The sequence below is a fragment of the Cynocephalus volans genome, chromosome 11 (genome assembly GCF_027409185.1).
Source record: "Cynocephalus volans isolate mCynVol1 chromosome 11, mCynVol1.pri, whole genome shotgun sequence".
Lineage (NCBI taxonomy): Eukaryota > Metazoa > Chordata > Mammalia > Dermoptera > Cynocephalidae > Cynocephalus > Cynocephalus volans.
This window is the reverse complement of record NC_084470.1, coordinates 66,817,242-66,840,851: the sequence shown is the minus strand read 5'-3', so window position 1 is coordinate 66,840,851 and position 23,610 is coordinate 66,817,242. Positions and strand designations below refer to the sequence as shown.

The window sequence follows — 23,610 nt, the reverse complement described above, 5'->3', positions numbered from 1 at the left end:
TAACTCACATATTTTCCCATCATTTAAGTTTTGTTGTATTAAGGGTTATTGCCCTCAGAACAATCCCTGTTTTGCTTCAGTTCTCTTGTTTACATTAAAGGCTTTAGACCTGTGTGAGTTTCCTTCTTACAAAGTCTTCCAATGAACCCATTATATTAACAATCAGTGTATACAATCCCTTACCTAAACAGTGATTAGAATCGATTCAGTGGGTTCTTGCCCTCTAACTGTAGGCTCTTGCCTCCTATCTGAGGACTTTTGTCCCATACATGCATTACCTAAAAACCCTATCTAATAATCAAATAGGAATCAAGATTTTTAACCCTCTACAATTAGATTTGTGTTTCTCCATCTTCTCCCTTTCTATTGACTGTTTAAATTTTATTTTTAATGTATAATTTATTTTTTCTAATATTTAATTGTGAAAATTTTAAACATACAGAGAAGTTGAAGGAATTTTACAAAGAATAACTCCTAGATTCTAGGTTTACTATGTTTGCTTAATCACATATTTATTAATCCACCCCTTTTTCTGTCCTTGAGTAATTTCAAGAATGATTAACTTTTTAAAAATCAACTTTCTTGAGGTTTAGTTTACATACAGTAAAATGCACCTGATGTCAGAGACGCAGGTTCTTGGATTTCCAAATGGAAGAATCCTGTCAAGAACCCACAATAACTTTAAGCTCACACAGCAGAGTCACATTCACACTGAAAGTTTATTGCAAAGTGAAAGTACATGCAGAAGAGTGTGCAGGCATTTCCTCATGAGTGGGGAGTGCTCTTAGGGAATTCTTAGAGAAGGGTTTATATGTTCTGGGGTGAGAGTGTTTCTTTATCTTAACTAAGGGGAGGAATATTCAAGAAAATTGGAAAGGAAAGGCTATTTGGTTCCTTTATGGGCAAACTCTTTTCTGAGAATCAAAGAAAAAGGGGGTTTTTGTACTTTTTGGTTTTGTTTCCTGCTCAGAAAATCACAAGGCTCTGAAGCAGGGTGAGCTGATCGGTAGAGTGGTTAAGGTGTTGCTAGCTGGTGTCAGCTTGAGCAGCCTGATATCCATGAGCAACTTCCCTGGGCAAGTCCCTGTTCTATCCTGCCTCACACTTATTTCAATTGTACAGTCAGATGAGCTTTGACAAATGTACACACCTGGGTAACCATCACAAGTGTCCTTGTACCTCGTCTTAGTTAATTCATCCCAACACTGACCTCGGGCAACTGCTCATGTGCTTTCTGTTACTATAGGTTAGATTTTTCTTTTCTAAAGTTTTATATAAATACAATCATACATACATACTCTCTTGCATCTGTTTTTTTATTTGCATAAAGTTTTTGAGATTTGTCTATGTTGTCTGTATCAGTAGTTCTTTTTTTAATGCTGAGTAGTATTTCACTGTATGAATATATAATTTGTTTATTCATTCACCTTTTGATGGATGTTTGGGTTGTTTGCAGTTTTTGGCTATTATGAATAAAATTATTATGTTCTTTTGTATGCAAGTCTTTGTGCGTACATATGTTTTCATTTCTGTTCCTAGTAGTTGGGTTGCTGGATGGTATGGGAAATACATGTTTAACTTTTTAAGAAACTGCTAAATTTTCTCAAAGTAGATTACATTTACAATCTTACCAGCAGTATATGAGAGTTCCAGTTCTTCCACATCCTTTCCAACATTTGAGATTATCAGTCTTCTTGACTTTGGCCTTTCTCCTATGTGTATATTGATATCTAATTTTGATTTTAATTTGGATTTCCCTGATGACTAGCGATGTTGAACATCTTTTAATGTGTACTTTCCATCTGTATATCTTTTGAAAAATAAATTGTCTCTTCTGATAGCTTGCACATTTTAAATTGGGTTTTTATATTTTATTGCTAAGCTATAATGGATGTATTTTATTGAGCTATATTATTATAATAATTGTTATCATCAAGTTTTCAGAGTTCTTGTTATATTCTGGGTAAAAGTCCTTTATCTGAAATATGTTTTGCAAATGTTTTCTCTCAGTTTGTGCCTTGAGTTTTCATTTTTTATGACAATGTCTTTTAAGGAACAGACATTTTAAATTTTAATGAATTCCAGTCTATCAATTTTTTCTTTTAAGTTGCATGCTTTTTGTGTCCAATCTAAAAAGTCTTTTCCTACTCTGTGATCATGAAGATTTGCTCCTATGTTTTCTTCTAGAAGGTTTATAGTTGTAACTTTTACATTTAGGTCTATGACCCCATTGTAAATTAATTATTGTATGTGGTGTGGGATTTAGGTCATAGTTTAATTTTTTTCATGTGAATATCTAGCAGTTCCAGGACCATTTATTGAAAATGCTATATTTTCCCCATTAACTTATCTTGGCATCTTTGTTGAAAATCAATCAACTCTATATTTGTGGGTCTATTTCTAGATTATCTGTTTTTTTCAATTGATTTATATGCCTATTTTTCTGCCAGTACCACACTGTCTTAATTTCTGTAGTTTAATGATAAGTTTTAAAATCAGGTAATGTAAGTACTCCAACTTTGTTTATTTTTAAAAAATTATTTCGACTCTTCTAGGTCCTTTGCATTTCCATATACACTTTTAAAGACTGTCAATTTCTAAAAAAGCCAGCTGGGATTTTGATTAGAATTGCATTGAATCTCTGAAACAATTTGAGAATAATTACCATCTTAAAACTGAATCTTTCAATTCATGACTACAGTATGTATTATTTCAATTTGTTTGGACCTTCTTTAATTTCTCTCAATAATGTTTTACAGTTTTTATTTTACAGGTCTTGCAAATATTTTGCTAAATTTATCTCAAAATATTTTAGGCTTTCATGATTTTCTTGTAAATGGTATTGTTTTTAATAGCAATTTTCATTTTCATTGCTGTTATATAGAATACAGTTAATTTTTGTATATTGATCCTATATCTTTAGAACTGCTAAACTCACTTATTGGTTCTGATAGCTATTTTATTTATTTTATTTTTTATTTTTATTTTTTGGTGCCTGGCCGGTACAGGGATCTGAACCCTTGACCTTTGTGTTACAAGGTGGCACTCTAACCAACTGAGCAAACTGGTCAGCCCTCTAATAGCTATTTTTAAAGATTCCTTAGGATTATACACACACATACACACACACATACACACAACCTGCAAATATAGTTTAAAAATTTTTTTAAATTTTAAGTTAAAAATTTGTTTTTGTTTTTGGCCACAAAACAAGTCTTAATACATTTTAAAAGACTAAGGTCATAGAAAATATGTTATCTAACCACAATAAGAGAAGAAATTTGGGAAATTCTCAAATGTGTGGAAATTAAACAACATTCTCCTAAATAAACAATAGGTAAAAAGAAATATCACAGGGAAATTAGAGAATGCTTTGATATGAAAATCACAGTGCCACATAACAAGATTTATAGGATTTAGGGCAGTGCTTAGAGGAAAATTAATACTTGTAATCACCTATATTAAAAATAAGAAAAATCTCAAATCATTAATGTAAACTTCTACCTTAAGAAAATAGAAATAGAAGAGCAACCTAAAACAAAAGCAAACATAAGGAGGAAACAACAAAGATACTACAGAAATATATGAAATAGAGAATTAAAAAAAATAGAGAATATCAACAAAACCAAAAGTTGACTCTTTAAAAAGATCAACAAAATTTGCAAACTTTTATCTAGACTGACCAAGAAAAAAAGATAGAAGACCAAAATTACTAAAATAGAAGTAAAGCAAGGACATTATTACTTTGTCATTATAGTTTTTTGTGGTGGTAAGATTTAGTTTCTTTTCTTTCTTATTTGTATTTTTGTTCTACCAGTGTATTTTGTTCTTTCTTGTGTGTTTGTAGTAATGATTATTGTTATTTGGAATTGTATTAGTCCGTTTTTGTTGCTATAACAGAATACCTGGAACTGGGTGATTTATGAAGAAAAGTGATATTTATTGCTAACAGTTTCTTAGGCTGGGAAGTCCAAAGTCTAGGGAACACAGCTGGTGAGGGTCTTGGTGTTGGCAACAGAGACCTAGTGGTCTCTCATTGCAAGATGGTGGAAGCAGAGAGAGCAAGAGAGAGAGAAAGACAGACTCTCCTCTTCTTTTAAAGCCCTCAGAACCACACGCCTGACCACCATTTTTAATCCATTCTCTACTGCGTGATCCTACAGTCCAATCACCTCTTCTAGGTTCCACCTTTCAAGTACCATAATAGGATTTCCCACCCTCTTAAAAGTCATGGTGGGGGCTAAGTTTCTAATACATAAAACTTGGGGAACACAATTCAAGCTTCAAGTTTTGGCAGGACATAATTCAATCCACTACATTCCGCCCTTGGTCCCCCAAAACTCATGTCCTTTTCACATACAAATAAATCTATTCCACCCCCAAAGTCTTAACTCGTTTCAACTCAAAAGTCCAAAGTTCAAAGTCCCATCTGTGAAATCAATACAAGTTAACTACTTCCAAGATATAATGGTGGGACAAACATAGGGTACATATTCCTGTTCCAAAAGGGAGAAATAGGCCAACAGAAAGGAGAAACAGGTCCCAAACAAGTCTGAAACTCAGCAGGGCAGGCATTAAATCTCAAAGCTGGTGAATCTTGTAACTTGATGCCATGTTCAATGTCCTCTGCGTGCTGGTGTGGGGATTGGGTCCCCAAGTCCTCTGACAGCTCCGCTCCTCTGGCTTTCCTGGTCTCAGGCTACACTTCAGCTCTCCCATGCTGGTGTTCCATTCTGGTAGCTCCACAAATCTGGGGTCTCCATGGTGGTCCTGCTCTCACAGCTCCGCTAAACATGGCACTGATGGAATTTCTCTGCTGCAGCTTCCACCCCACATTTCCACGTGGCATTGCTCTAGTGAAGGTTGTCTGCAGTGACTCTGCCCCTGCAACAGATCTCTTTCTGGGCCCCCAGACTTTTCCATACATCTTTTGAAATCGGTGGAGGCTCCCAAGTCTTCCCAGCTCTGGCATTCAGTTAGCCTGCAGACCTAACACCATGTGGATTCCGCCAAGACTTCTGGCTTGTATTTTCCAAAGCTGTGGTTCCAGCCACACCTGGGGCCAATTTAGCCACAGCTGGAGCAGCCAAAACAGCTGGGGTGCTGGTGTTGGAAGCAGCTTCTTGAGGTGGTCCTGGGCAGCAAGCCCATGGAGGGTGCCTCAGGCCTGTTCCCCAAGACCATTTTGTCTCCCTGGGCTTTTGAGCCTGAAATGGAAGGGTTGGCCCCAGAGGCTTCTGCATTGCTTTCAGGGTCTTTTCCCCCTTCTCTTGATAATCTCTTTCTTTTGTGTTAATCTTCTTAGGTAATGGTCGCTGGGCCGCATCATTGCATGCTCTCTGCTTCTCTACCACATGGCCAGGCTGCAAATTTTCTAAATCTTTACACTCTGCTTCTCTTTTAAATTCTTGCTTTATGTCATGCCTTTGCCACCCTAACTCAGTGTAGGCTGTTGCAAGTAGCCAGGCATCTTCCTTAATGCTTTGTTGCTTAGAAAGTTCTTCTGCCAAGTACTCTGGTTCACAACTCCTAGGTTCCAACTTCCACAAAGTGCTAGGGCATGGACTGAATGCATCCAAACTCCTTGCCAGTTCATAGCAAAGTTGATGTTTACCCCAGTTTCCAATAAATTCTTCCTTATTTCTATCTGAGACCTCCTTAGAATGGTCTTTACAGTCCATATTTCTATCAGCATTCTGCTTGCTACCACGTAACCAGTCTTAAGACATTCCAAAAATTTCCTCGTCTTTTTGTCTTCTTCTGAGTCCTCCAAATTCCTTCAACCTTTCCTCAACACCCAGTTTCAAAGCCATTTCCACATTTTCAAGTATCTGTTACAAGCACTTCTGTTACCCACTTCTCTGGTACCAATTTTCTGTATTAGTCTATTTGTGTTGCTGTAACAGAATACCTAAGACTGGGTGACTTATAAAGAAAAACAACATTTATTGCTTACAGTTTCTGAGACTGGGATGTCCAAAGTCCATCTGGTGGTGGCGACAGTGACCCAGGCATCTCACATTGCAAGATGGTGGAAGCAAAGAGAGCAGAGGGAGAGAAAGACAGACTCTCCTCTTCTTTAAAAACCCTCAGGCTCTCTCTGTTCTCTCTGCTTCCACCATCTTTCAGTGTGAGGGGTCACTGTTGCCACCAAAGATGTATTCCTTGGACTTTGGACTTCCCAATCTCAGAAACTATAAGCAATAATTTCTTTTTTCTTAAAAATTACCCAGAGAGGTCCAGTCAAGATGGTGGAATAGACAGTCCCCAGCATCACTCTCTCACAAATCAAACCATTTACAACTATAAAAATATAACATCAGCCAAGCTGGGGCTGCTGGAGCTCAGAGGAAGAGGAGGAGAGACCTATGGAAGTCATGAAGGCAGGAGAAACCACGATGAGAGAAAGAAAAACTGCTCCAAGCATTTTGGGCCATGGCTACTTTAAGGCTGGAGCTGATGAGCACACGGAGCAGGAGCCGGCAGAAGCCACAGCTGTGCCCTTCAGATAGAGTTACTTGGAGGCAGCAGGGGAGAAGAGGACCTTGGCAGTCCCCAGGACAGCAAGACCACTAATAGGGTTCCTGTGGACCCACGCAGGAGTGAAGAGCCAGAACAACAACAACAAAAAAAAAGGGAGCCATTCAGAGGCAGGTGAGTCATCATGAGGGACTAGCAAGGGGCCTGTACCATGGGAACTGTTTAGAGCAAAGGCAGTGGGGGAGATGGGCCCACTGGGAGAACACTGGGACACAGCAAGGACAGCTGACCCACCCCCTAAAGAGCACAGGACCACTCAGAGGAGACTGGTCAGGAATACAGAGTTGCATGGGGTGCAGTTTGATGAAAAATCTCAGGCCCAGATCAGAGTTTCTAGATCCACTGGGTCTATGGAGAGCCAGAAGTACCTGTAAGGTCAACCATTAAACCCTGAGCTGCCCAAAAAGCCTTCCCTAGGGAAACAGCAGAAGAGCAGCAATTTAGCTCAACCACACAGCTCAAGTACTGGTTCCACAGGAAGTTTCCCTATTTTGGAACTAAGCAAAGGACAAAAATTTAGTTCCAGCCCAGGCACACCACCAACATCTTGGGACCTGCCTGGGAACTGGAGGCTTGGAGCTGGGGAGTGGACCCCACTCCTACATCCAGGCACACTGTGCCAGTGCCTCGGGACCCACCTGGGAACTCAAGGCATGGAGCAGGGGACTGGAGCCCCCCTCCCACAGCCAGGCACACTGTGCCAGTGCCTTGGGGCCTGCCCAGGGACCTGGGGCATGGAGAAGGGGACCAGACCCCCTCCCAAAACCAGGCACACTATGCCAGCACCTCGGGGCCCACCTGACTACCCGAGGCATGGAGAAGGAGACTGGACCCACCTCCCCAAACCAGCACACCATGCCAGAATCTCGGGGCCTGCCCGGGGACCCGAGGTATGGAGCCAGGGACCAGACCCCCCTCCCACAACCAGGCATATCATGCCAGCGCCTCAGGGCCTGCCTGGTGACCCGAGGCATGAAGCCGGAGACCAGACCCCCTGCACACAACCAGGCACACCATGGCAGCACTTTGTGGCCTGCCCAGGGACCTGAGGCATGGAGCTGTGGACCAGACACACCCCACAACCAAGCACACTGCCAGCACCAAAGAGCATGCCAAAAACATCACCTCCATGTGGGTGGCCCACCACAGCCACCACAATAACCACAGCTGCCGTGAAAGCAGCTAGACACCACAACCACCACGCAGATGGTCTGCCAACCACTGGAGTGCATTGACACAAGGAGAGTCACCAGCAGAGATAAAGAAAAGAAGATACTTCTCTCCACAAAGCCCATTTCAGAGTGACAGAAGAAGCATCTGCTCTATGATAATATTGGGGGACCTGATCACACCTCTCAGCATTAGACAGATCATCTAGGCAACAAATCAACAAAGTAACCAATATTCTTTCAGAAGGAGAGAAGAAATCTAGGGTAAAATTAGAGGGGGAAGGGGGGAAGGAGAGGGGGATGGAGAGAGATTGGACAATGGGCATAAAAAATAATTATGATTTGTAACAATATACATGCTAGTAATATTGATTTGATCAACATATCTCAATGTTGAACCCCAAAAATATGTAGAATCAATTTTGATTCGATAAATAAATAAAAAAAAAAGAAAGTCCTCTAATTCTTATCAGTTAAATCCTTGTTTTCTAAAGCATGGCACACATGCCAATGGATTATTATATGGTACATAGACCTTTTTAAATTTTAATTGTTGCATGTATTTATTTTAAGGTGTATTAAAAAATGCTAACACTCAAATCAAGATAGAAGATAGCATTGATACAAATGCTTAAGACATAAATAAATTTTTTTTAAGTGGTGGGGGGGTGTAAAAATCCAATTAAGGAAAAATATTAAATAATCTGACAAGAAATGACTGAAATTTGGAAAACAAGAATGAACTAACTTTGAATATTTTCTTAATACTTTGTGGGGCTTTTTCTTTAATTCTGAGCTAGAGCTCTTTTTTTTATGTTTTTTAAAATCAAATTACAAATTTTCTTAATACTATTTGTTTGAAACAAAAAAACCAATTTCTCTTTGATATGTGATGCTCTTCTGTTATCTTTTAATAACTCTTTGTACCTCTGTTCATATTTCATATCATTTTAATGAATCCTCTGCAGTTAAAGGGCAGAAAAATGGAGAGAAACCAAGTCCTTATAGCATTATTTAAACTATAAATTCAACTGTGCCTTGGGTTAGGCTTGCCTGTAGTGCACTTAAGGTTGTCTGCTAGCTCTCTTAGATTTTGTTCATTCTTAAAAATTCTTTTTCCTTTTTTTGTTTGTCTGCCTGGGTTATTTCAAAAAGGCTATCTTCAATATCAGAAATTCTTTTTTCTGCTTAAGCTCTAGGTTGTGTTTTTTATTTTGTTGAGTGAATCTTTCAGTTCCATGAGTTCAGCTACATTTCTTTTTAAGGTATTAATCTCTTTGTAAATTTCCTCCTTCATAACCTGGATTTTTTTTCTCACTTCATTATGTAGTCTGAGTCTTCTTATATCTCACTGAGATTCCTTAAGATTGTTGCTTCGAATTCCTTTTCAATCATTTCAAGGGTTTCCTGCTCTGTAGCGTGGAGTATTTGAGAATTACTGTATTCTCTTGGTGGTGTCATGTCTTCTTGGGTTGTTGTATTTCTGGTATCTCTATGTTGATGTCTGGTCATCTGGTAGAGCAGTTGCTTCTCCTATTACTCTAGAATGGGCTTTGAGGAGAGAGATGTCTTCTTCATTTTTGCAGTCTCAACCAGTGACTCTCCTTGTGTCATTGAGGTCAAGTGTCTGGTTAGCCGCCTGCACGGGAGAACCAGCTACTGCTGTGGTGTCTGCTGTTTTTGCAGCAGCCGCAGGTGTGGCAGCTGCTGTGTTGGGCCACCCACATGGAAGTGGTGTTTTTGGTGTACTCTTTGCCTGCTTCCAGGTTGGGGGTGCTGCCATTGGCTTCTGCCTTAGCACCCTGTGTGTGCTCTTTTGCATGCTTCCAGGTAGAGGAGGCTTCCCTTGGCCCCTGCCTTCTGCAAATAAAGACAGTTTTACATCCTCCTTTCCTGTCTAAATGCCTTTTGCTTCTTTACATGCTTTATTGTACTGGGTAGGATTGCCAGCATAGTGTTAAATAGAAACAGAGAGAGAAGGCATCCTTGTTTTGTTTAGGTTTTCACCATTAAATATATTAGGTGTAGGTTTTTTGGTAGATTCCCTTCATCAAGTTGATGAAATTCCCTTCTATTTCAAGTTTGCCAAAAGGTTTTTTTTTTTTTTTTAATCATGGGAGGATGCTGAATTTTGTCAAATACTTTTTCTACTTATACTGAATTAATTGGTTGGGTTTTTTTTCTATTAATATTTTGAATTACATTGAGTGCTGTCCAATTGTTGATCCAATGTTACTTTCTTGGGATAAACCCAAATTACCCCCCAAATTTAGTAGCTTATTATAACAAACTTTATTATGTAACAGTATTTGTGGGTCAGCAATCCAGGCTTGGCTTATTGGGTACCTGTGGTTCAAGGTCTATAATAAGGTTACAGTCAAGCTGGCAGCTAGAGTTGTGATCTCATGTGAAGGCTCAATTGGGGGCAGAATCATTCTTCCAAGTTCACTCAAGTGTTCACTGACAAAATTGAGTTCCCCACAGATTGCTGAAGTTCTGTTTCTGGATACATAACATTTAGGATTGTTATGTCTTCTTGATGAGCATCCTTTGTCATTATAAATGCTTCTTTTATCCTTGATAATATTTCTTATTCTGAAGTATTTTCTGATACTAATACTCTCTAGCTTTTATCTTTAAAAATAGCTTTTTGAGATGTAATTCACATACCATACAATTTACCCATTTAAAGTATAATTCAATATTTTAAAGTATGTTTACAGGGTTGTGCATTTATCATCACAATTTGATTTAAAAATATTTCATCCCCCTAAGAGAAACCTCATACCCAGTACCTGTCACTCCCCATTTCTACCCAAAGTCCTAAATAACTACTTATCTGTTTTCTGTCTCTATATGTTTGTGTATACTGGACACTTCAGATAAATAAAATGAAAAAGCATATGGTCTTTTGTGACTGGCTTCTTTCACTAGCATAATGCTTTCAAGCTTCATTTATGTTGTAGCATGTATCAGTATGTCATTCCTTTTTATGGCTGAACGGTATTACATTTTATGGTATACCACATTTTATTTATCAAATCATCATTTGATGGACATTTGGGTTGTTTCCACTTTTTGACTGTTATGAATAATGCCATTATGAACATTCATGTACAAGTTTTTTGGGGAGGCGTATTTTTATTTCTCTTGGGTATACACCTAGTATTGGAATTGCTGGATCATGTGGATACTCTATGTTTAACTACCAAAGCTATTTTACATTTCCCCCAGCAATGCATGATGGTTTCAGTTGCTCCATATCCTTGCCAACACTTGTTATTACCTGTCATTTTTACTGTATCCCTCCTAGTGGGAATGATGTAGCTTTTTTTGCTTAGTATTTTCATGTTATATTTCCCCTATCCTTTTACTTTGACCAATATGTGTTTTCATACTTAGAGTGCATTTCTTATAGAGAACATATAGTTGTACCTTGTATTTTTATCTAGTCCTACAATCTCTGATGTTTGATTATAATGTTTAGACCATTTTCATTTAATGTGATTATTGACATAGTTGGATTTAAACTACCATCTTGCTGTTCATTTTCCATTTGTCACATTTGTTCATTTCTCTTCAGTATATAGGAGGGTAATTGCTTTGTCATATGGTAACTCTTTGCTTAATTGTTTGGGGAACTGTTAGACTGCTGCATGATTTACATTCCCACCAGCAGTGTGAGTTTTCCAGTATCTCCATATCCTCATCAACACTTGTCATTTGACTTTTCAATTCTAGCCTTCCTTGTGGGTGTGAAATGGTATCTCATTCTGGCTTTGATTTGCATTTCCCTGAGGACTAATGATGTTGAGCATCTCTTCATGTGCTTATTGGTCATTTGTCTATCTTCGATTGGGAAATATTTATTCAGAGCCCTTGAACATTTAAAAAACTGAGTTTTTATTATTGAGTTGTAAGAGTTACTTATGTATTGAATAGAAGCCTTTTGACAGATATATGATTTCCGAGTATTTTCTCCCTATTCTATAGTTTATCTTTTCATTCTCTTCATGTTGTCTTTCAAGGCACAAAAGTTTTTAATTTTGATTAAATCCAAATTATATATTTTTTTCTTTGGCTTGTGCATTTGGTATAAAATTGAGTCCTTTGCCAAAACTAAAGTCATGAAGATTTACTCTTATGTTTTCTTTGAAGAATTTTATAGTTTTAGCTCTTACATTTAGATCTTTTGATCCATTTTTTTTTAAAATTTTATTTTCTCGATATACATTGTGGCTGATTATTGCTCCCCATCACCAAAACCTCCCTCCCTTCTCCCTCCCCCCATCCCCCCAACAATGTCCCTTCTGTTTGCTTGTCGTATGAACTTCAAATAATTGTGGTTGTCACCTCTTCTTCCCCCCCCCCGGTTTGTGTGTGTGTGTGTGTGTGTGTGTGTGTGTGTGTGTTTGTGAATTTATATATTAATTTTTAGCTCCCACCAATAAGTGAGAACATGTGGTATTTCTCTTTCTGTGCGTGACTTGTTTCACTTAATATAATTCTCTTGAGGTCCATCCATGTTGTTGCAAATGGCAGTATTTCATTCGTTTTTATAGCTGAGTAGTATTCCATTGTGTAGATGTACCACATTTTCCGTATCCACTCATCTGATGATGGACATTTGGGCTGGTTCCAACTCTTGGCTATTGTAAAGAGTGCTGCGATGAACATTGGGGAACAGGTATACCTTCGACATGATGATTTGCATTCCTCTGGGTATATTCCCAACAGTGGGATAGCTGGGTCGTATGGTAGATCTATCTGCAGTTGTTTGAGGAATCTCCATACCATTTTCCATAGAGGCTGCACCATTTTGCAGTCCCACCAACAATGTATGAGAGTTCCTTTTTCTCCGCAACCTCGCCAGCATTTATCGTTCAGAGTCTTTTGGATTTTAGCCATCCTAACTGGGGTTAGGTGGTATCTCAGTGAGGTTTTGATTTGCATTTCCCGGATGCTGAGTGATGTTGAGCATTTTTTCACATGTCTGTTGGCCATTTGTATATCTTCCTTCGAGAAATGCCTACTTAGCTCTTTTGCCCATTTTTTAATTGGGTTGCTTGTTTTCTTCTTGTAAAGTTGTTTGAGTTCCTTGTATATTCTGGATATTAATCCTTTGTCAGATGTATATTTTGCAAATATTTTCTCCCACTCTGTTGGTTGTCTTTTAACTCTGTTAATTGTTTCTTTTGCTGTGCAGAAGCTTTTTAGTTTGATATAATCCCATTTGTTTATTTTTCCTTTGGTTGCCCGTGCTTTTGGGGTCGTGTTCATGAAGTCTGTGTCCAGTCCTATTTCCTGAAGTGTTTCTCCTATGTTTTCTTTAAGAAGTTTTATTGTTTCAGGGTGTATATTTAAATCCTTAATCCATTTTGAGTTGATTTTAGTATACGGTGAGAGGTATGGATCTAGTTTCATTCTCCTGCATATGGATATCCAGTTATCCCAGCACCATTTGCTGAAGAGGCAGTCCCTTCCCCAGTGAATAGGCTTGGTGCCTTTGTCAAAGATCAGATGGCAGTAAGTGTGTGGGTTGATTTCTGGATTCTCTATTCTATTCCATTGGTCAGTGTGTCTGTTTTTATGCCAGTACCATACTGTTTTGGTTATTATAGCTTTGTAGTATAGCTTAAAGTCCGGTAGTGTTATGCCTCCAGCTTTATTTTTTTTGCTCAGCATTGCTTTGACTATGCGTGGTGTTTTATTGTTCCATATAAATGACTGGATAGTTTTTTCCATTTCTGAGAAAAATGTCTTTGGAATTTTGATGGGGATTACATTGAATTTGTATATCACTTTGGGTAGTATGGACATTTTCACTATGTTGATTCTTCCAATCCAAGAGCATGGGATATCTTTCCATCTTCTTGTATCCTCTCTAATTTCTCTCAGCAGTGGTTTGTAGTTCTCATTATAGAGATTTTTCACCTCTTTGGTTAACTCAATTCCTAAGTATTTTATTTTTTTGGTAGCTATTGTAAATGGGCAGGCTTTCTTGATTTCTCCTTCTGCATGTTCACTATTGGAGAAAAGAAATGCTACTGATTTTTGTGTGTTGATTTTGTATCCTGCTACTGTGCTGAAATCATTTATCAATTCCAGCAGTTTTTTGTAGAGGTTTTAGGCTGTTCGATATATAGAATCATGTCATCTGCAAACAGGGACAGTTTGACTTTATCTTTTCCAATCTGGATGCCCTTTATTTCCTTCTCTTCTCTGATTGCTCTGGCTAGTACTTCCAACACTATGTTGAATAGGAGTGGTGAGAGTGGGCATCCTTGTCTAGTTCCTGTTCTTAAAGGAAAAGCTTTCAGCTTTTCCCCATTCAGGATGATATTGGCAGTGGGTTTGGTATATATGGCTTTAATTATGTTGAGATACTTTCCCTCTATACGTAACTTATAGAGGGTCTTTGTCATGAATGAGTGCTGAACTTTATCAAATGCTTTTTCAGCATCTATAGAGATGATCATATGGTCCTTGTGTTTGAGTTTGTTAATATGGTGTATCACATTTATTGATTTGCGTATGTTGAACCAACCTTGCATCCCTGGGATGAATCCCACTTGATCGTGATGAATAATTTTTCGTATGTGTTGCTGTATTCTGTTTGCTAGTATTTTAGTGAGGATTTTTGCATCTATATTCATCAAGGATATTGGCCTGTACTTTTCTTTTTTGGTTTTATCTTTACCTGGTTTTGCTATCAGGATGATGTTTGCTTCATAGAATGAGTTTGGGAGATTTGCGTCCGTTTCAATCTTTTGGAATAGTTTGTAGAGAATCGGTGTCAATTCCTCTTTGAATGTTTGGTAAAATTCTGCTGTGAATCCATCTGGTCCTGGGCTTTTCTTTGTTGGGAGCCTTCTGATAACAGCTTCAATCTCCTTTATTGTTATTGGTCTGTTCAAATTTTCTACGTCTTCACGGTTCAGTTTTGGGAGCTTGTGTGTGTCCAGAAATTTATCCATTTCCTCCAGATTTTCAAATTTGTTGGTGTATAGTTGTTTATAGTAGTCTCGAATGATTCCTTGTATTTCAGATGAATCAGTTGTAATATCGCCTTTTTCATTTCTAATTTTTGTTATTTGAGTCTTCTCTCTTCTTCTTTTTGTTAGCCATGCTAATGGTTTGTCAATTTTATTTATCTTTTCAAAAAACCAACTTTTTGATTCGTTGATCTTTTGAATTGTTTTTTGGTTTTCAATTTCATTCAGTTCTGCTCTGATCTTAATGATTTCTTTCCTTCTGCTAACTTTAGGTTTGGATTGTTCTTGTTTTTCTAGTTCTTTAAGGTGAAGTGTTAGGTTGTTCACTTGCCATCTTTCCATTCTTCTGAAGTGAGCGTTTAATGCAATAAATTTTCCCCTCAATACTGCTTTTGCAGTATCCCACAGGTTTTGGTATGATGTATCATTGTTTTCATTAGTTTCAATAAATTTTTTGATTTCCTGTTTGATTTCTTCTTGGACCCATATGTCATTGAGTAGAATGCTGTTTAATTTCCATGTGTTTGTATAGTTTCCAGAGTTTCGTTTGTTATTAATTTCTAGTTTTAATCCATTGTGGTCTGAGAAGATACATGGGATAATTCCAATTTTTTTGAATTTATTGAGACTTGATTTGTGACCTAATATGTGATCTATCCTGGAGAATGATCCATGTGCTGCTGGATCATTCTGAGGTTGTTGGGTGGAATGTTCTGTAGATATCTGCCAATTCCAATTGGTCTAGAGTCTTGTTTAGATCTTGTGTTTCTCTACTGATTCTTTACCTAGATGATCTGTCTAATATTGACAGTGGGGTGTTCAGGTCCCCTGTTATTATGGTATTAGTGTCTATTTCCTTCTTTAGGTCTAATAGAGTTTGTTTTATAAATCTGGCTGCTCCAACATTGGGTGCGTACATATTTATGATTGTTATGTCTTCTTGATGGATCAGTCCTTTTATCACTAAGTAGTGTCCCTCATTGTCTCTTTTTATGGTTTTTAGTTTAAAGTCTATTTTGTCAGATATAAGAATAGCTACTCCAGCTCGTTTTTCTTTTCTGTGTGCATGGTAAATCTTTTTCCATCCTTTCACTCTTAGTCTGTGTGAATCTTTATGGGTGAGGTGGGTCTCTTGTAGGCAGCATATAGTTGGGTCCTTCTTTTTGATCCAGTCAGCCAGTCTGTGTCTTTTAATTGGGGAATTTAAGCCTTTTACATTAAGAGTTGTTATTGAAAGGTGTTGATTTATTCCTAGCATTTTGTTGGTTGTTTGGTTGTCTTAGGTTTCTTTTGTTCCTTGCTTTCTGATTTACTGATTGGTTTCTGTGTTTGTTGGTTCCTTAGTTTGTAGATAGCATTTTTGTTTGCTTGTTTTCTCTTCATGAATGCCATTTTTATTATACTAGTGGGTTTTGAATTTTCTTGGGATTGTAGTGCAGTGGTAGTTATTTTTCAGGAACCAAACCCAGTACTCCCTTGAGGATTTCTTGTAAGGGTGGTCGTGTGGTAGTGAACTCCCGCAGTTTTTGTATGTCTGAGAAATATACTATTTGCCCTTCATTTCGGAAGGATAGCCTTGCAGGGTAAAGTATTCTTGGCTGGCAATCTTTGTCTTTTAGTATTTTGAAAATATCATCCCATTCCTTTCTAGCTTTTAGGGTTTATGATGAAAAGTCTGATGTTAGCCTGATTGGTGCTCCCTTATAGGTGGTTTGACGCTTCTCTCTTGCAGCTTTTAAGATTCTCTCTTTGTCTCTGAGTTTTGCCAATTTGACTATGACATGTCTTAGAGAAGGCCTTTTTGGGTTGAATACGTTTGGAGATCATTGAGCTTCCTGGATCTGAATATCTGTGACTTTTCCTATACCTGGGAAGTTTTCTGCCACTATATTTTTGAATATGTTTTCAATGGAATCTCCATTTTCCTCCCCTTCTGGAATACCCATGACTCGGATATTTGAGCGCTTAAGGTTGTCTGATATCTCTCTCAGATTTTCTTCCATGTCCTTGATTCTTTTTTCTTTCTTTTTGTCTGCTTGTGTTATTTCAAACAGCCCATCTTCAAGTTCAGAGGTTCTCTCTTCAACTTCGACAAGCCTGCTGGTTAAACTTTCCATTGTGTTTTTTATTTCGCTGAATAACTTCTTCAGTTTAGCAAGTTCTGCTACATTTTTTTTCAGGACATTGATTTCTTTGTACATTTCCTCTTTCAGATCCTGTATACTTTTCCTCATTTTGTCATGATGTCTAGCTGTGTTTTCTTGTATCTCATTCAGTTTCCTTAGAATTATCACTCGAAATTCCTTGTCAGTCATTTCAAGGGCTTCTTGTTCTATAGGATCTCAGGTTCAAGCGGACCTGAGAACTCTCCTACCACACTATTCCCAACCAGAAATTGGTTAGGCTTTTTTCCGAACTGGTGGCTGCAGAAATGCTATCTGCCTCCCAGTAACAGGAAGTTTACCGGGGGCCAGAGTCCAGGGTGCGGTGGAGTGAGAGTCGGCCCGCCCGTACTTCCTTGCCCTCCCGACACTGGCCTGGGATGCCCCACGCCACCAACCCACCAGAGAACTGCGGAGGGAGTGGGAGGGGAGGCCGGCCCGCAGGCTCCGGAAAGCCCCCCGCCAGGCCAAGCAAGTGGGAGGGCTCAGTGGCGGCCGAGCCGGGCGGAGCTGCCCAGCCCTGGGAAAATGGAGGGAGCCCCGGGGCGGTGAGTGGCCTGGTGATGCAGGCGGGAGTCGGGTGGGCGTCTGCCGCCCACAGGACTGGTCCAGGGGTCACTCACAGGGTTGTGCCAGGTCAGGCGCTCACTCTCTGCCTCTGGTTTGCTGCCTTTCCCGTTCTCGGCCGCTGCCGCCTCAGGCTGTTCAGTCGCGGCGCGGCTCGGGTGCTCCCAGGAATCTTCTTTAATGCCGGCCTGAAACCTCGCATCCTGAATAGGGCCGCTGGCCGCCTTCAGCGTGGCCCCGGCCTCCGGGATCCTGTCTGCATCCACAGCAGCCCTGGCGCCATCTTCCCTGTTTCGAGACTCGCTTTTGAGGCTAAGAAACAGTTCTTTTCCTGCTCCACACTTCAAAGCTGTTGCCTGTAAATGAGGCAGCCTCTCCTGCCGAGGGCAAAGTGGCGGTCACCCCCCACGACCGGCCAGCAGCAGCGGTCCTCCCTTAAGAGATGGCAAGAGGAGGGTCCACAAGTTTCCCGGCTGCCTGAGGCCCAGTGGCCGCCTTTTCCACCTCAGCTACTCAGCGCCAGCCGCTGCAGCCACCGCCATCTTGAAAAGCCCTTTTGATCCATTTTAAATTAGTTTTTATATGTGGTGTGAGGTGAGGGTTTAATTTTATTCTTTTGTATGTGGCTCTTCAGTTGTTCCAGTACCATTTGTTGAAAAGACTATTCTTTCCCCCATTAAATGGTCTTGGCACCCTTGTAAAAAAATCAGTTGACCGTAGACACATGGTTTAATTTCTGGATTTTCAACTCTGCTGCATTGATTTATATTCTGTCTTTGTCCCAATACCACACTGTCTTGATTACTGTTGCTTTGTGGTAAGTTTTAAAATAAGAAGTGCACGTTCTCCTACTTTTTCTTCTTTTTCAGGCTATTCAGGGTTCTTTGCAATTCCATGTGAATTTTAGGATCAGCTTCTCAATTTCTACAAATTAGTCAGCTGGAATTCTGATAAGGATTGTATTAAATCTGTAGATTAATTTGAGGAGTACTGTATAGATATCTTAACAATATTAAGTCTTTCAATCCATGACCATGCAATATCTTTCCATTTATTTAGATGTCCTTTCGTTTCTTTTAACAATGTTTTATAGTTTCCAGAATACAATTTGCTCTTCTTTAGTTAAATTTATTCCTAAGTATGAGGGTACTTCAAAAAGTTGATGGAAAATAGAATTAAAAGATAATGTAAATTTTTCCACGAACTTTTTGAAATACCTTCATACAGTCATGTGTTGTTTCAGTCAACAACAGAACAGCATATATGATGGTGGTCCCATAAGATTATAATGGAGCTGGAAAATTCCTGTTGCCTAGTGACATTGTAGCTGTATGTCATAGCACAATTACTTTTATCTTTAAATATTTATTTGTGGGGTACGGTGTATTGTTTCAATACATGCATATATTATACATTGATTCACGTAGGATAGATAGCATAGCTTTGAATTACTTTATTTTTAAAATAAATTTAGTGTAGCCTAAGTGAACAGCGTTTATAAAGTCTACAGTAGTGTACAATAATGTCCTAGGCTTTCACATTCTGTCACTACTCACTCACTGATTCACCCAGAGCAATTTCCAGTCTTGCAAGTTCCACTCATGGTAAGTGCCCTATACAGGTGTACCATTTTTCATCTTTATTTTTTTCCATTTTTTATCTTTAATACTGTATTTTTACTGTACCTTTTCTATGTTTAGATATGTTTAGATACACAAATACTTACCTATGAGATACAATTGCCTACAGTATTCAGTACAGTAACTTTCTGTACAGGTTTGTAGTTGTAGCCTAGGAACAATAGGCTATACCATATAACCTAGGTGTGGAGTACACTATACCATCTAGGTTTATGTAAATACAAACTGGGATGTTCACACATGACAAAATTGCCTAATCATACATTTCTCAGAATGTTTCCCCATCATTAAGCTATGCATAACTGTATTTTATATTTGATGCTATTAAAAATCAAATTTATTCCATAACTTAATTTTCAGGTTGTTCATTGTTAGTGTATAGAAATACAATTGACTTTTGTATATTGATCTTCTATCCTGCAACCTTGCTGAACTTGTATATTAGTTCTAATAGTTTTTTTTGTTTGTTTGTTTGTTTGTTTTTCTTTTTTGTCCTTTTCGTGACCGGTACTCAGCCAGTGAGTGCACCGGCCATTCTTATATAGGATCCGAACCCGCGGCGGGAGCATTGCTGCGCTCCCAGCACCGCACTCTCCCGAGTGCGCCACGGGCTCAGCCCGTTCTAATAGTTTTTGAATGGATACCTTAGGGCTTTCTATATATACAAGTATAAAATTATTTCATCTGTGAATATAGTTTTACTTCTTCCTTTTCAATTTGGATGACTTTTATTTCTTTTTCTTTCCTACTTGAGGGTAAATGTTGGATAGAAATGATATGAGCAGACATCCTGTCATATTTGATCTTAGGAAGAAAACATCCGGTCTTTTACCATTAAGTGTGATGTTAGCTGTGGGTTTTTCATAGATACTCTTTTTAAATTAAAAGTGTTTTCTTCTACTCTTCATCTTTTGAGTGTTTTTAATCATGAAATGATGTTGGATTTTGTCAAATGCTTTTTATTCTATTGAGACGATTGTATGTAGTTTTTTTTTTTATTCTATTGATGTGTTATGCTAATTGATTTTGGGATGTTAAACAAACCTTTCATTCCTGAGATAAATTCCACTTTGTCGTGATGTATAATTATTTTTAATTATTGCTAGATTTGGTTTGCTGGTTTTTAAAATTATTATAACATAGTTGATTGTACATATCTGTGGGGTACAGAGTTGAATATCAATACCTGTGTACAATATGTGATGCTCAAATCAGGATAATTAGTATATTCAACATTATACAAAGTAATCATTTTTTGTGTCTGTTTACCAATTTCTCCCTTACTCCTTCTCCCCCTCCCTCCTTCCCATCTCTGATAATTGCAGTTCTGTTCTCTCCTTTTAAAATTTCAGCATATTGTAGTGATTGCTGTATCTTTCTTTTTAAAAATTTATTTCTTTATTTTTTAGCTCCCACTTATTTTTGAGGACATGCAGTATTTCTCTTTCTATGCCTGGCTTATTTCACTTAACATAATTTTCTCTGAGTTCATCCATGTTGCTGCAAATGGCAGTATTTCATTCTTTTTTATGATAGAGTAGTATTCCATTGTGTATATATGCCACATTTTTCTTATCCAGTTGTCCCACAATGCTTATTTAGGTTGGTTCCAACTCATAGCTACTGTAAATAGAGCTACAATAGACATAGGGATGCAGGTATTTCTTCAACATAATGATTTCCATTCCTTTGGACATATACCCAGCAGTGGAATTGCTGGATCATATGATAGTTCTATCTGTAGTTGCTTGAGGAACATCCATTCCATTTTCCATGACTGCACCAATTTACAGTCCCACCAACAGTATAGGAGGGTTCCCCTTTCTCTGCATCCTCACCAGCATTTGTTATTCTCTGTTTTTTTGATAACAGCTAGTCTAACTGGGGTGAGATGATATCTCAGTGTGGTTTTGGCTTGCATTTGATTTGGTGCTGAGTGGTGTTGAGCATTTTTTCATGTGTTTGTTGGCCATTTTTATGTCTCCCTTTGAGAAATGTCTATTCAGCTCCTTTGTCCATTTTTTAATTGGGTTATTTGGTTTTTTACTGTTAAGTTGTGGTTTGCTGGTATATTGTTGGTGATTTTTGTGTCCATAGTCATAAAAGGTATTGGATTGTAGTTTTCTGTTCTTGTGATATATTTGTCTGTTTTTTTGTTTGTTTTAGGGTAACACTGGCCTCAAAAACTGACTTCGGAAGTACTTCTTCCTCCTTCGGAGCAATAATTAACTTTAATTCTTAATCCAATCATTGTTTCTTCAATTTTTTTCTGTGTGTCTCCTTTTCATCCCATTCTGGAATCCCAATTACATATATGTTAGACTGCTTGATATTATCCCGGAGGCTACTGAAGCTTTGTTCAGAGTTTTCAGTTTTTTCTCTTTGTGCTTCATTTTGGATAGATTCTTTTGCATCATTTTAAGTACATTACTCCCTTGTTCTCTGTTAAGCTGTCATTAGTCGTATTAAGTAAAATTTTCATTTCATATATTATATTTCCCAATTTGGGGGGTACATTCCATTTTTTCTTCATTATATTAATATTTTCTTTTACTTTCTTGAATATATAGATCATGTTTCCAATAGGTTATAAATAGGCTAGTCTGCATCATTTTAGTTCGCCATATAGTGTTTTTCCATTTCCCCCAACATTTCTGTGTTCTCTAAGCCTTATGATTATTTTCTTAGATTTGTTCCTAAATATTTTACTTTTTGAAGCTATTGTAGATGAAATTGTTTTCTGAATTTCAGTTTTGTATTGTTCATTGTTATTGTTCAACAATGGAATTAATTTTTCTATGTTATTCTTGGATCCTGCAATCTTGCTGAACTTATTTGTTAATTCTCATATTTGTGTGTGTGTGTGTGTGTGTGTGTGTGTGCGCGCGCACGCGCGCATGTGCAGGTTTATTCCTTAGGATTTTCTATATATGATATCATGTCATTTACAATCAATATTGTCTTATTTATTTCTTTCTAATCTGTATGACTTTATTTATTTTTCTTGCCTAATTTCCCTGGCTAGTACCTCCAGTACAATGTTGAATAGAAGTGGTGAGAGTGGATATTGTTCGGTTGTTCTGGATCTTAGAGGGAAATATTTTTTTTTCCACCATTAAGTATGATGTTAGTGAATATGTTCTTTTCTATTCCTAGTTTATAAAGTGGTTTTTATCATAAAAGAGTGTTGGATTTTGTTAAATGCTTTTCGGTATCTCTTGAGATGATTATGTGTCTCTTCCTAATATGCTTACCTTCTTTTCACCTTATTTGGTTTTATGTGTTCATGAAACTATATTATAAATTCATAAATGCATTATTGCTTTCACAAAATCAGAAATGGTATATTCTCTTTCATTTGTATTTTACCATATATTTTGACACAATGCTATGCAGAGAAAGGGCAGAATAAATGTTATATGAGATAACAGCTAAATTTTTTGTGGTCTTGGCCATAAATTGTAGTACCTATAAGACCTAAATATTTAGGCCAAGCATATGTTTCATAAGGTTTCATAATGGCTATTTCCTTAGATCTAGTATTTTGTTGTAACATTTTCTAGAATTTTATAATAATTTCTGGATGGTTTATGTAACTATGTAAAAATTTACTTTTACAGTTTGTAATATATCCCTGGATCTCTTTGCCAGTTTTTGATATACTGTAGCGGTAGTTAGTGTGCCAATTTGGAAAGAAATTTAAAAATTATAAGCTGTAACATAAGTACAGATGAAGTTATATGATGCTTGTGATTTGTGTAAAAATTAAATTGAGCAGAGGAGTGGTCAGGGGTATAGAGAAAAAAAGATTGGCCATGAGTTGATAATTGTTGTATGTTTAAAATATTCCATAGAAAAGTTTAATATGATGGTGAAATATAATATACATACAGAAAAATATAGAGAGCATATATGTACATATTGATAGGTAATTATTACCTAGGTGGTAATAACCACATAGGTTAAGAATTAGGACTTTGCTGCACTCCAGAAGCCACCATGTGCTTCTTCCCACTTATACCTTTCTCCCTTTTTTATTAGTAATGATTATCCTGACATTTCTTGCTTTCCTTTATAGTTTTACTGCCTATGTATGCATCTTTAAATGATATAGTTTAGTTTTTGCCCTTGATAAGTTTATATGAAAGATACCATAGTGTATGTATTTTGTGTGTTTTTCTTCTCTCATCACTGTGAAATTCATTTATATTCTTCCTTCTCTAGTGCTATCAGCTCTAGCTACTCTCTATTTGGTATATTTCCAACCAAGAACAAGGCAGGTGCTCAAGATAGTCTTTGAATTGTTAATTAATGTTCTCTGTTCCCTTGGACACTGAAAAATTTAAGCACAATCCACAAAATACTGGAGACTCTAGAAAAATAAGATAGCCTTGAGGGAGAGGAAAATGAAGGGAAAGTCTCCTTAAGGAAGAATAAAAGGAATAGGACATTTTGGTTGAGGGTGGAGATGGGGTGAGGAGAAAGGTAGATAGAAACATTAAAAGGTGGTTTGTGAAATAAAGTCAAAGTTTGTCCA

General features: G+C 37.7%; 1 protein-coding gene across 2 annotated transcripts in view; it reads left to right on the top strand.

The window, feature by feature from the left end:
• The window catches only part of DNAH12 (dynein axonemal heavy chain 12), a 248,469-nt gene that overhangs the window by 30,924 nt on the left and 193,935 nt on the right, over window positions 1–23,610 (top strand). Inside the window, exon 11 of one of the 2 annotated variants that reach the window (XM_063113847.1) lies at window positions 1,540–1,542. The exons of the other annotated variant lie outside the window; for it this stretch is intronic. Coding sequence (XP_062969917.1) covers window positions 1,540–1,542 — 3 coding nt within the window. Of the gene's footprint in view, window positions 1–1,539; window positions 1,543–23,610 lie in introns of those variants that run through there. 2 annotated transcript variants of the gene reach the window in all.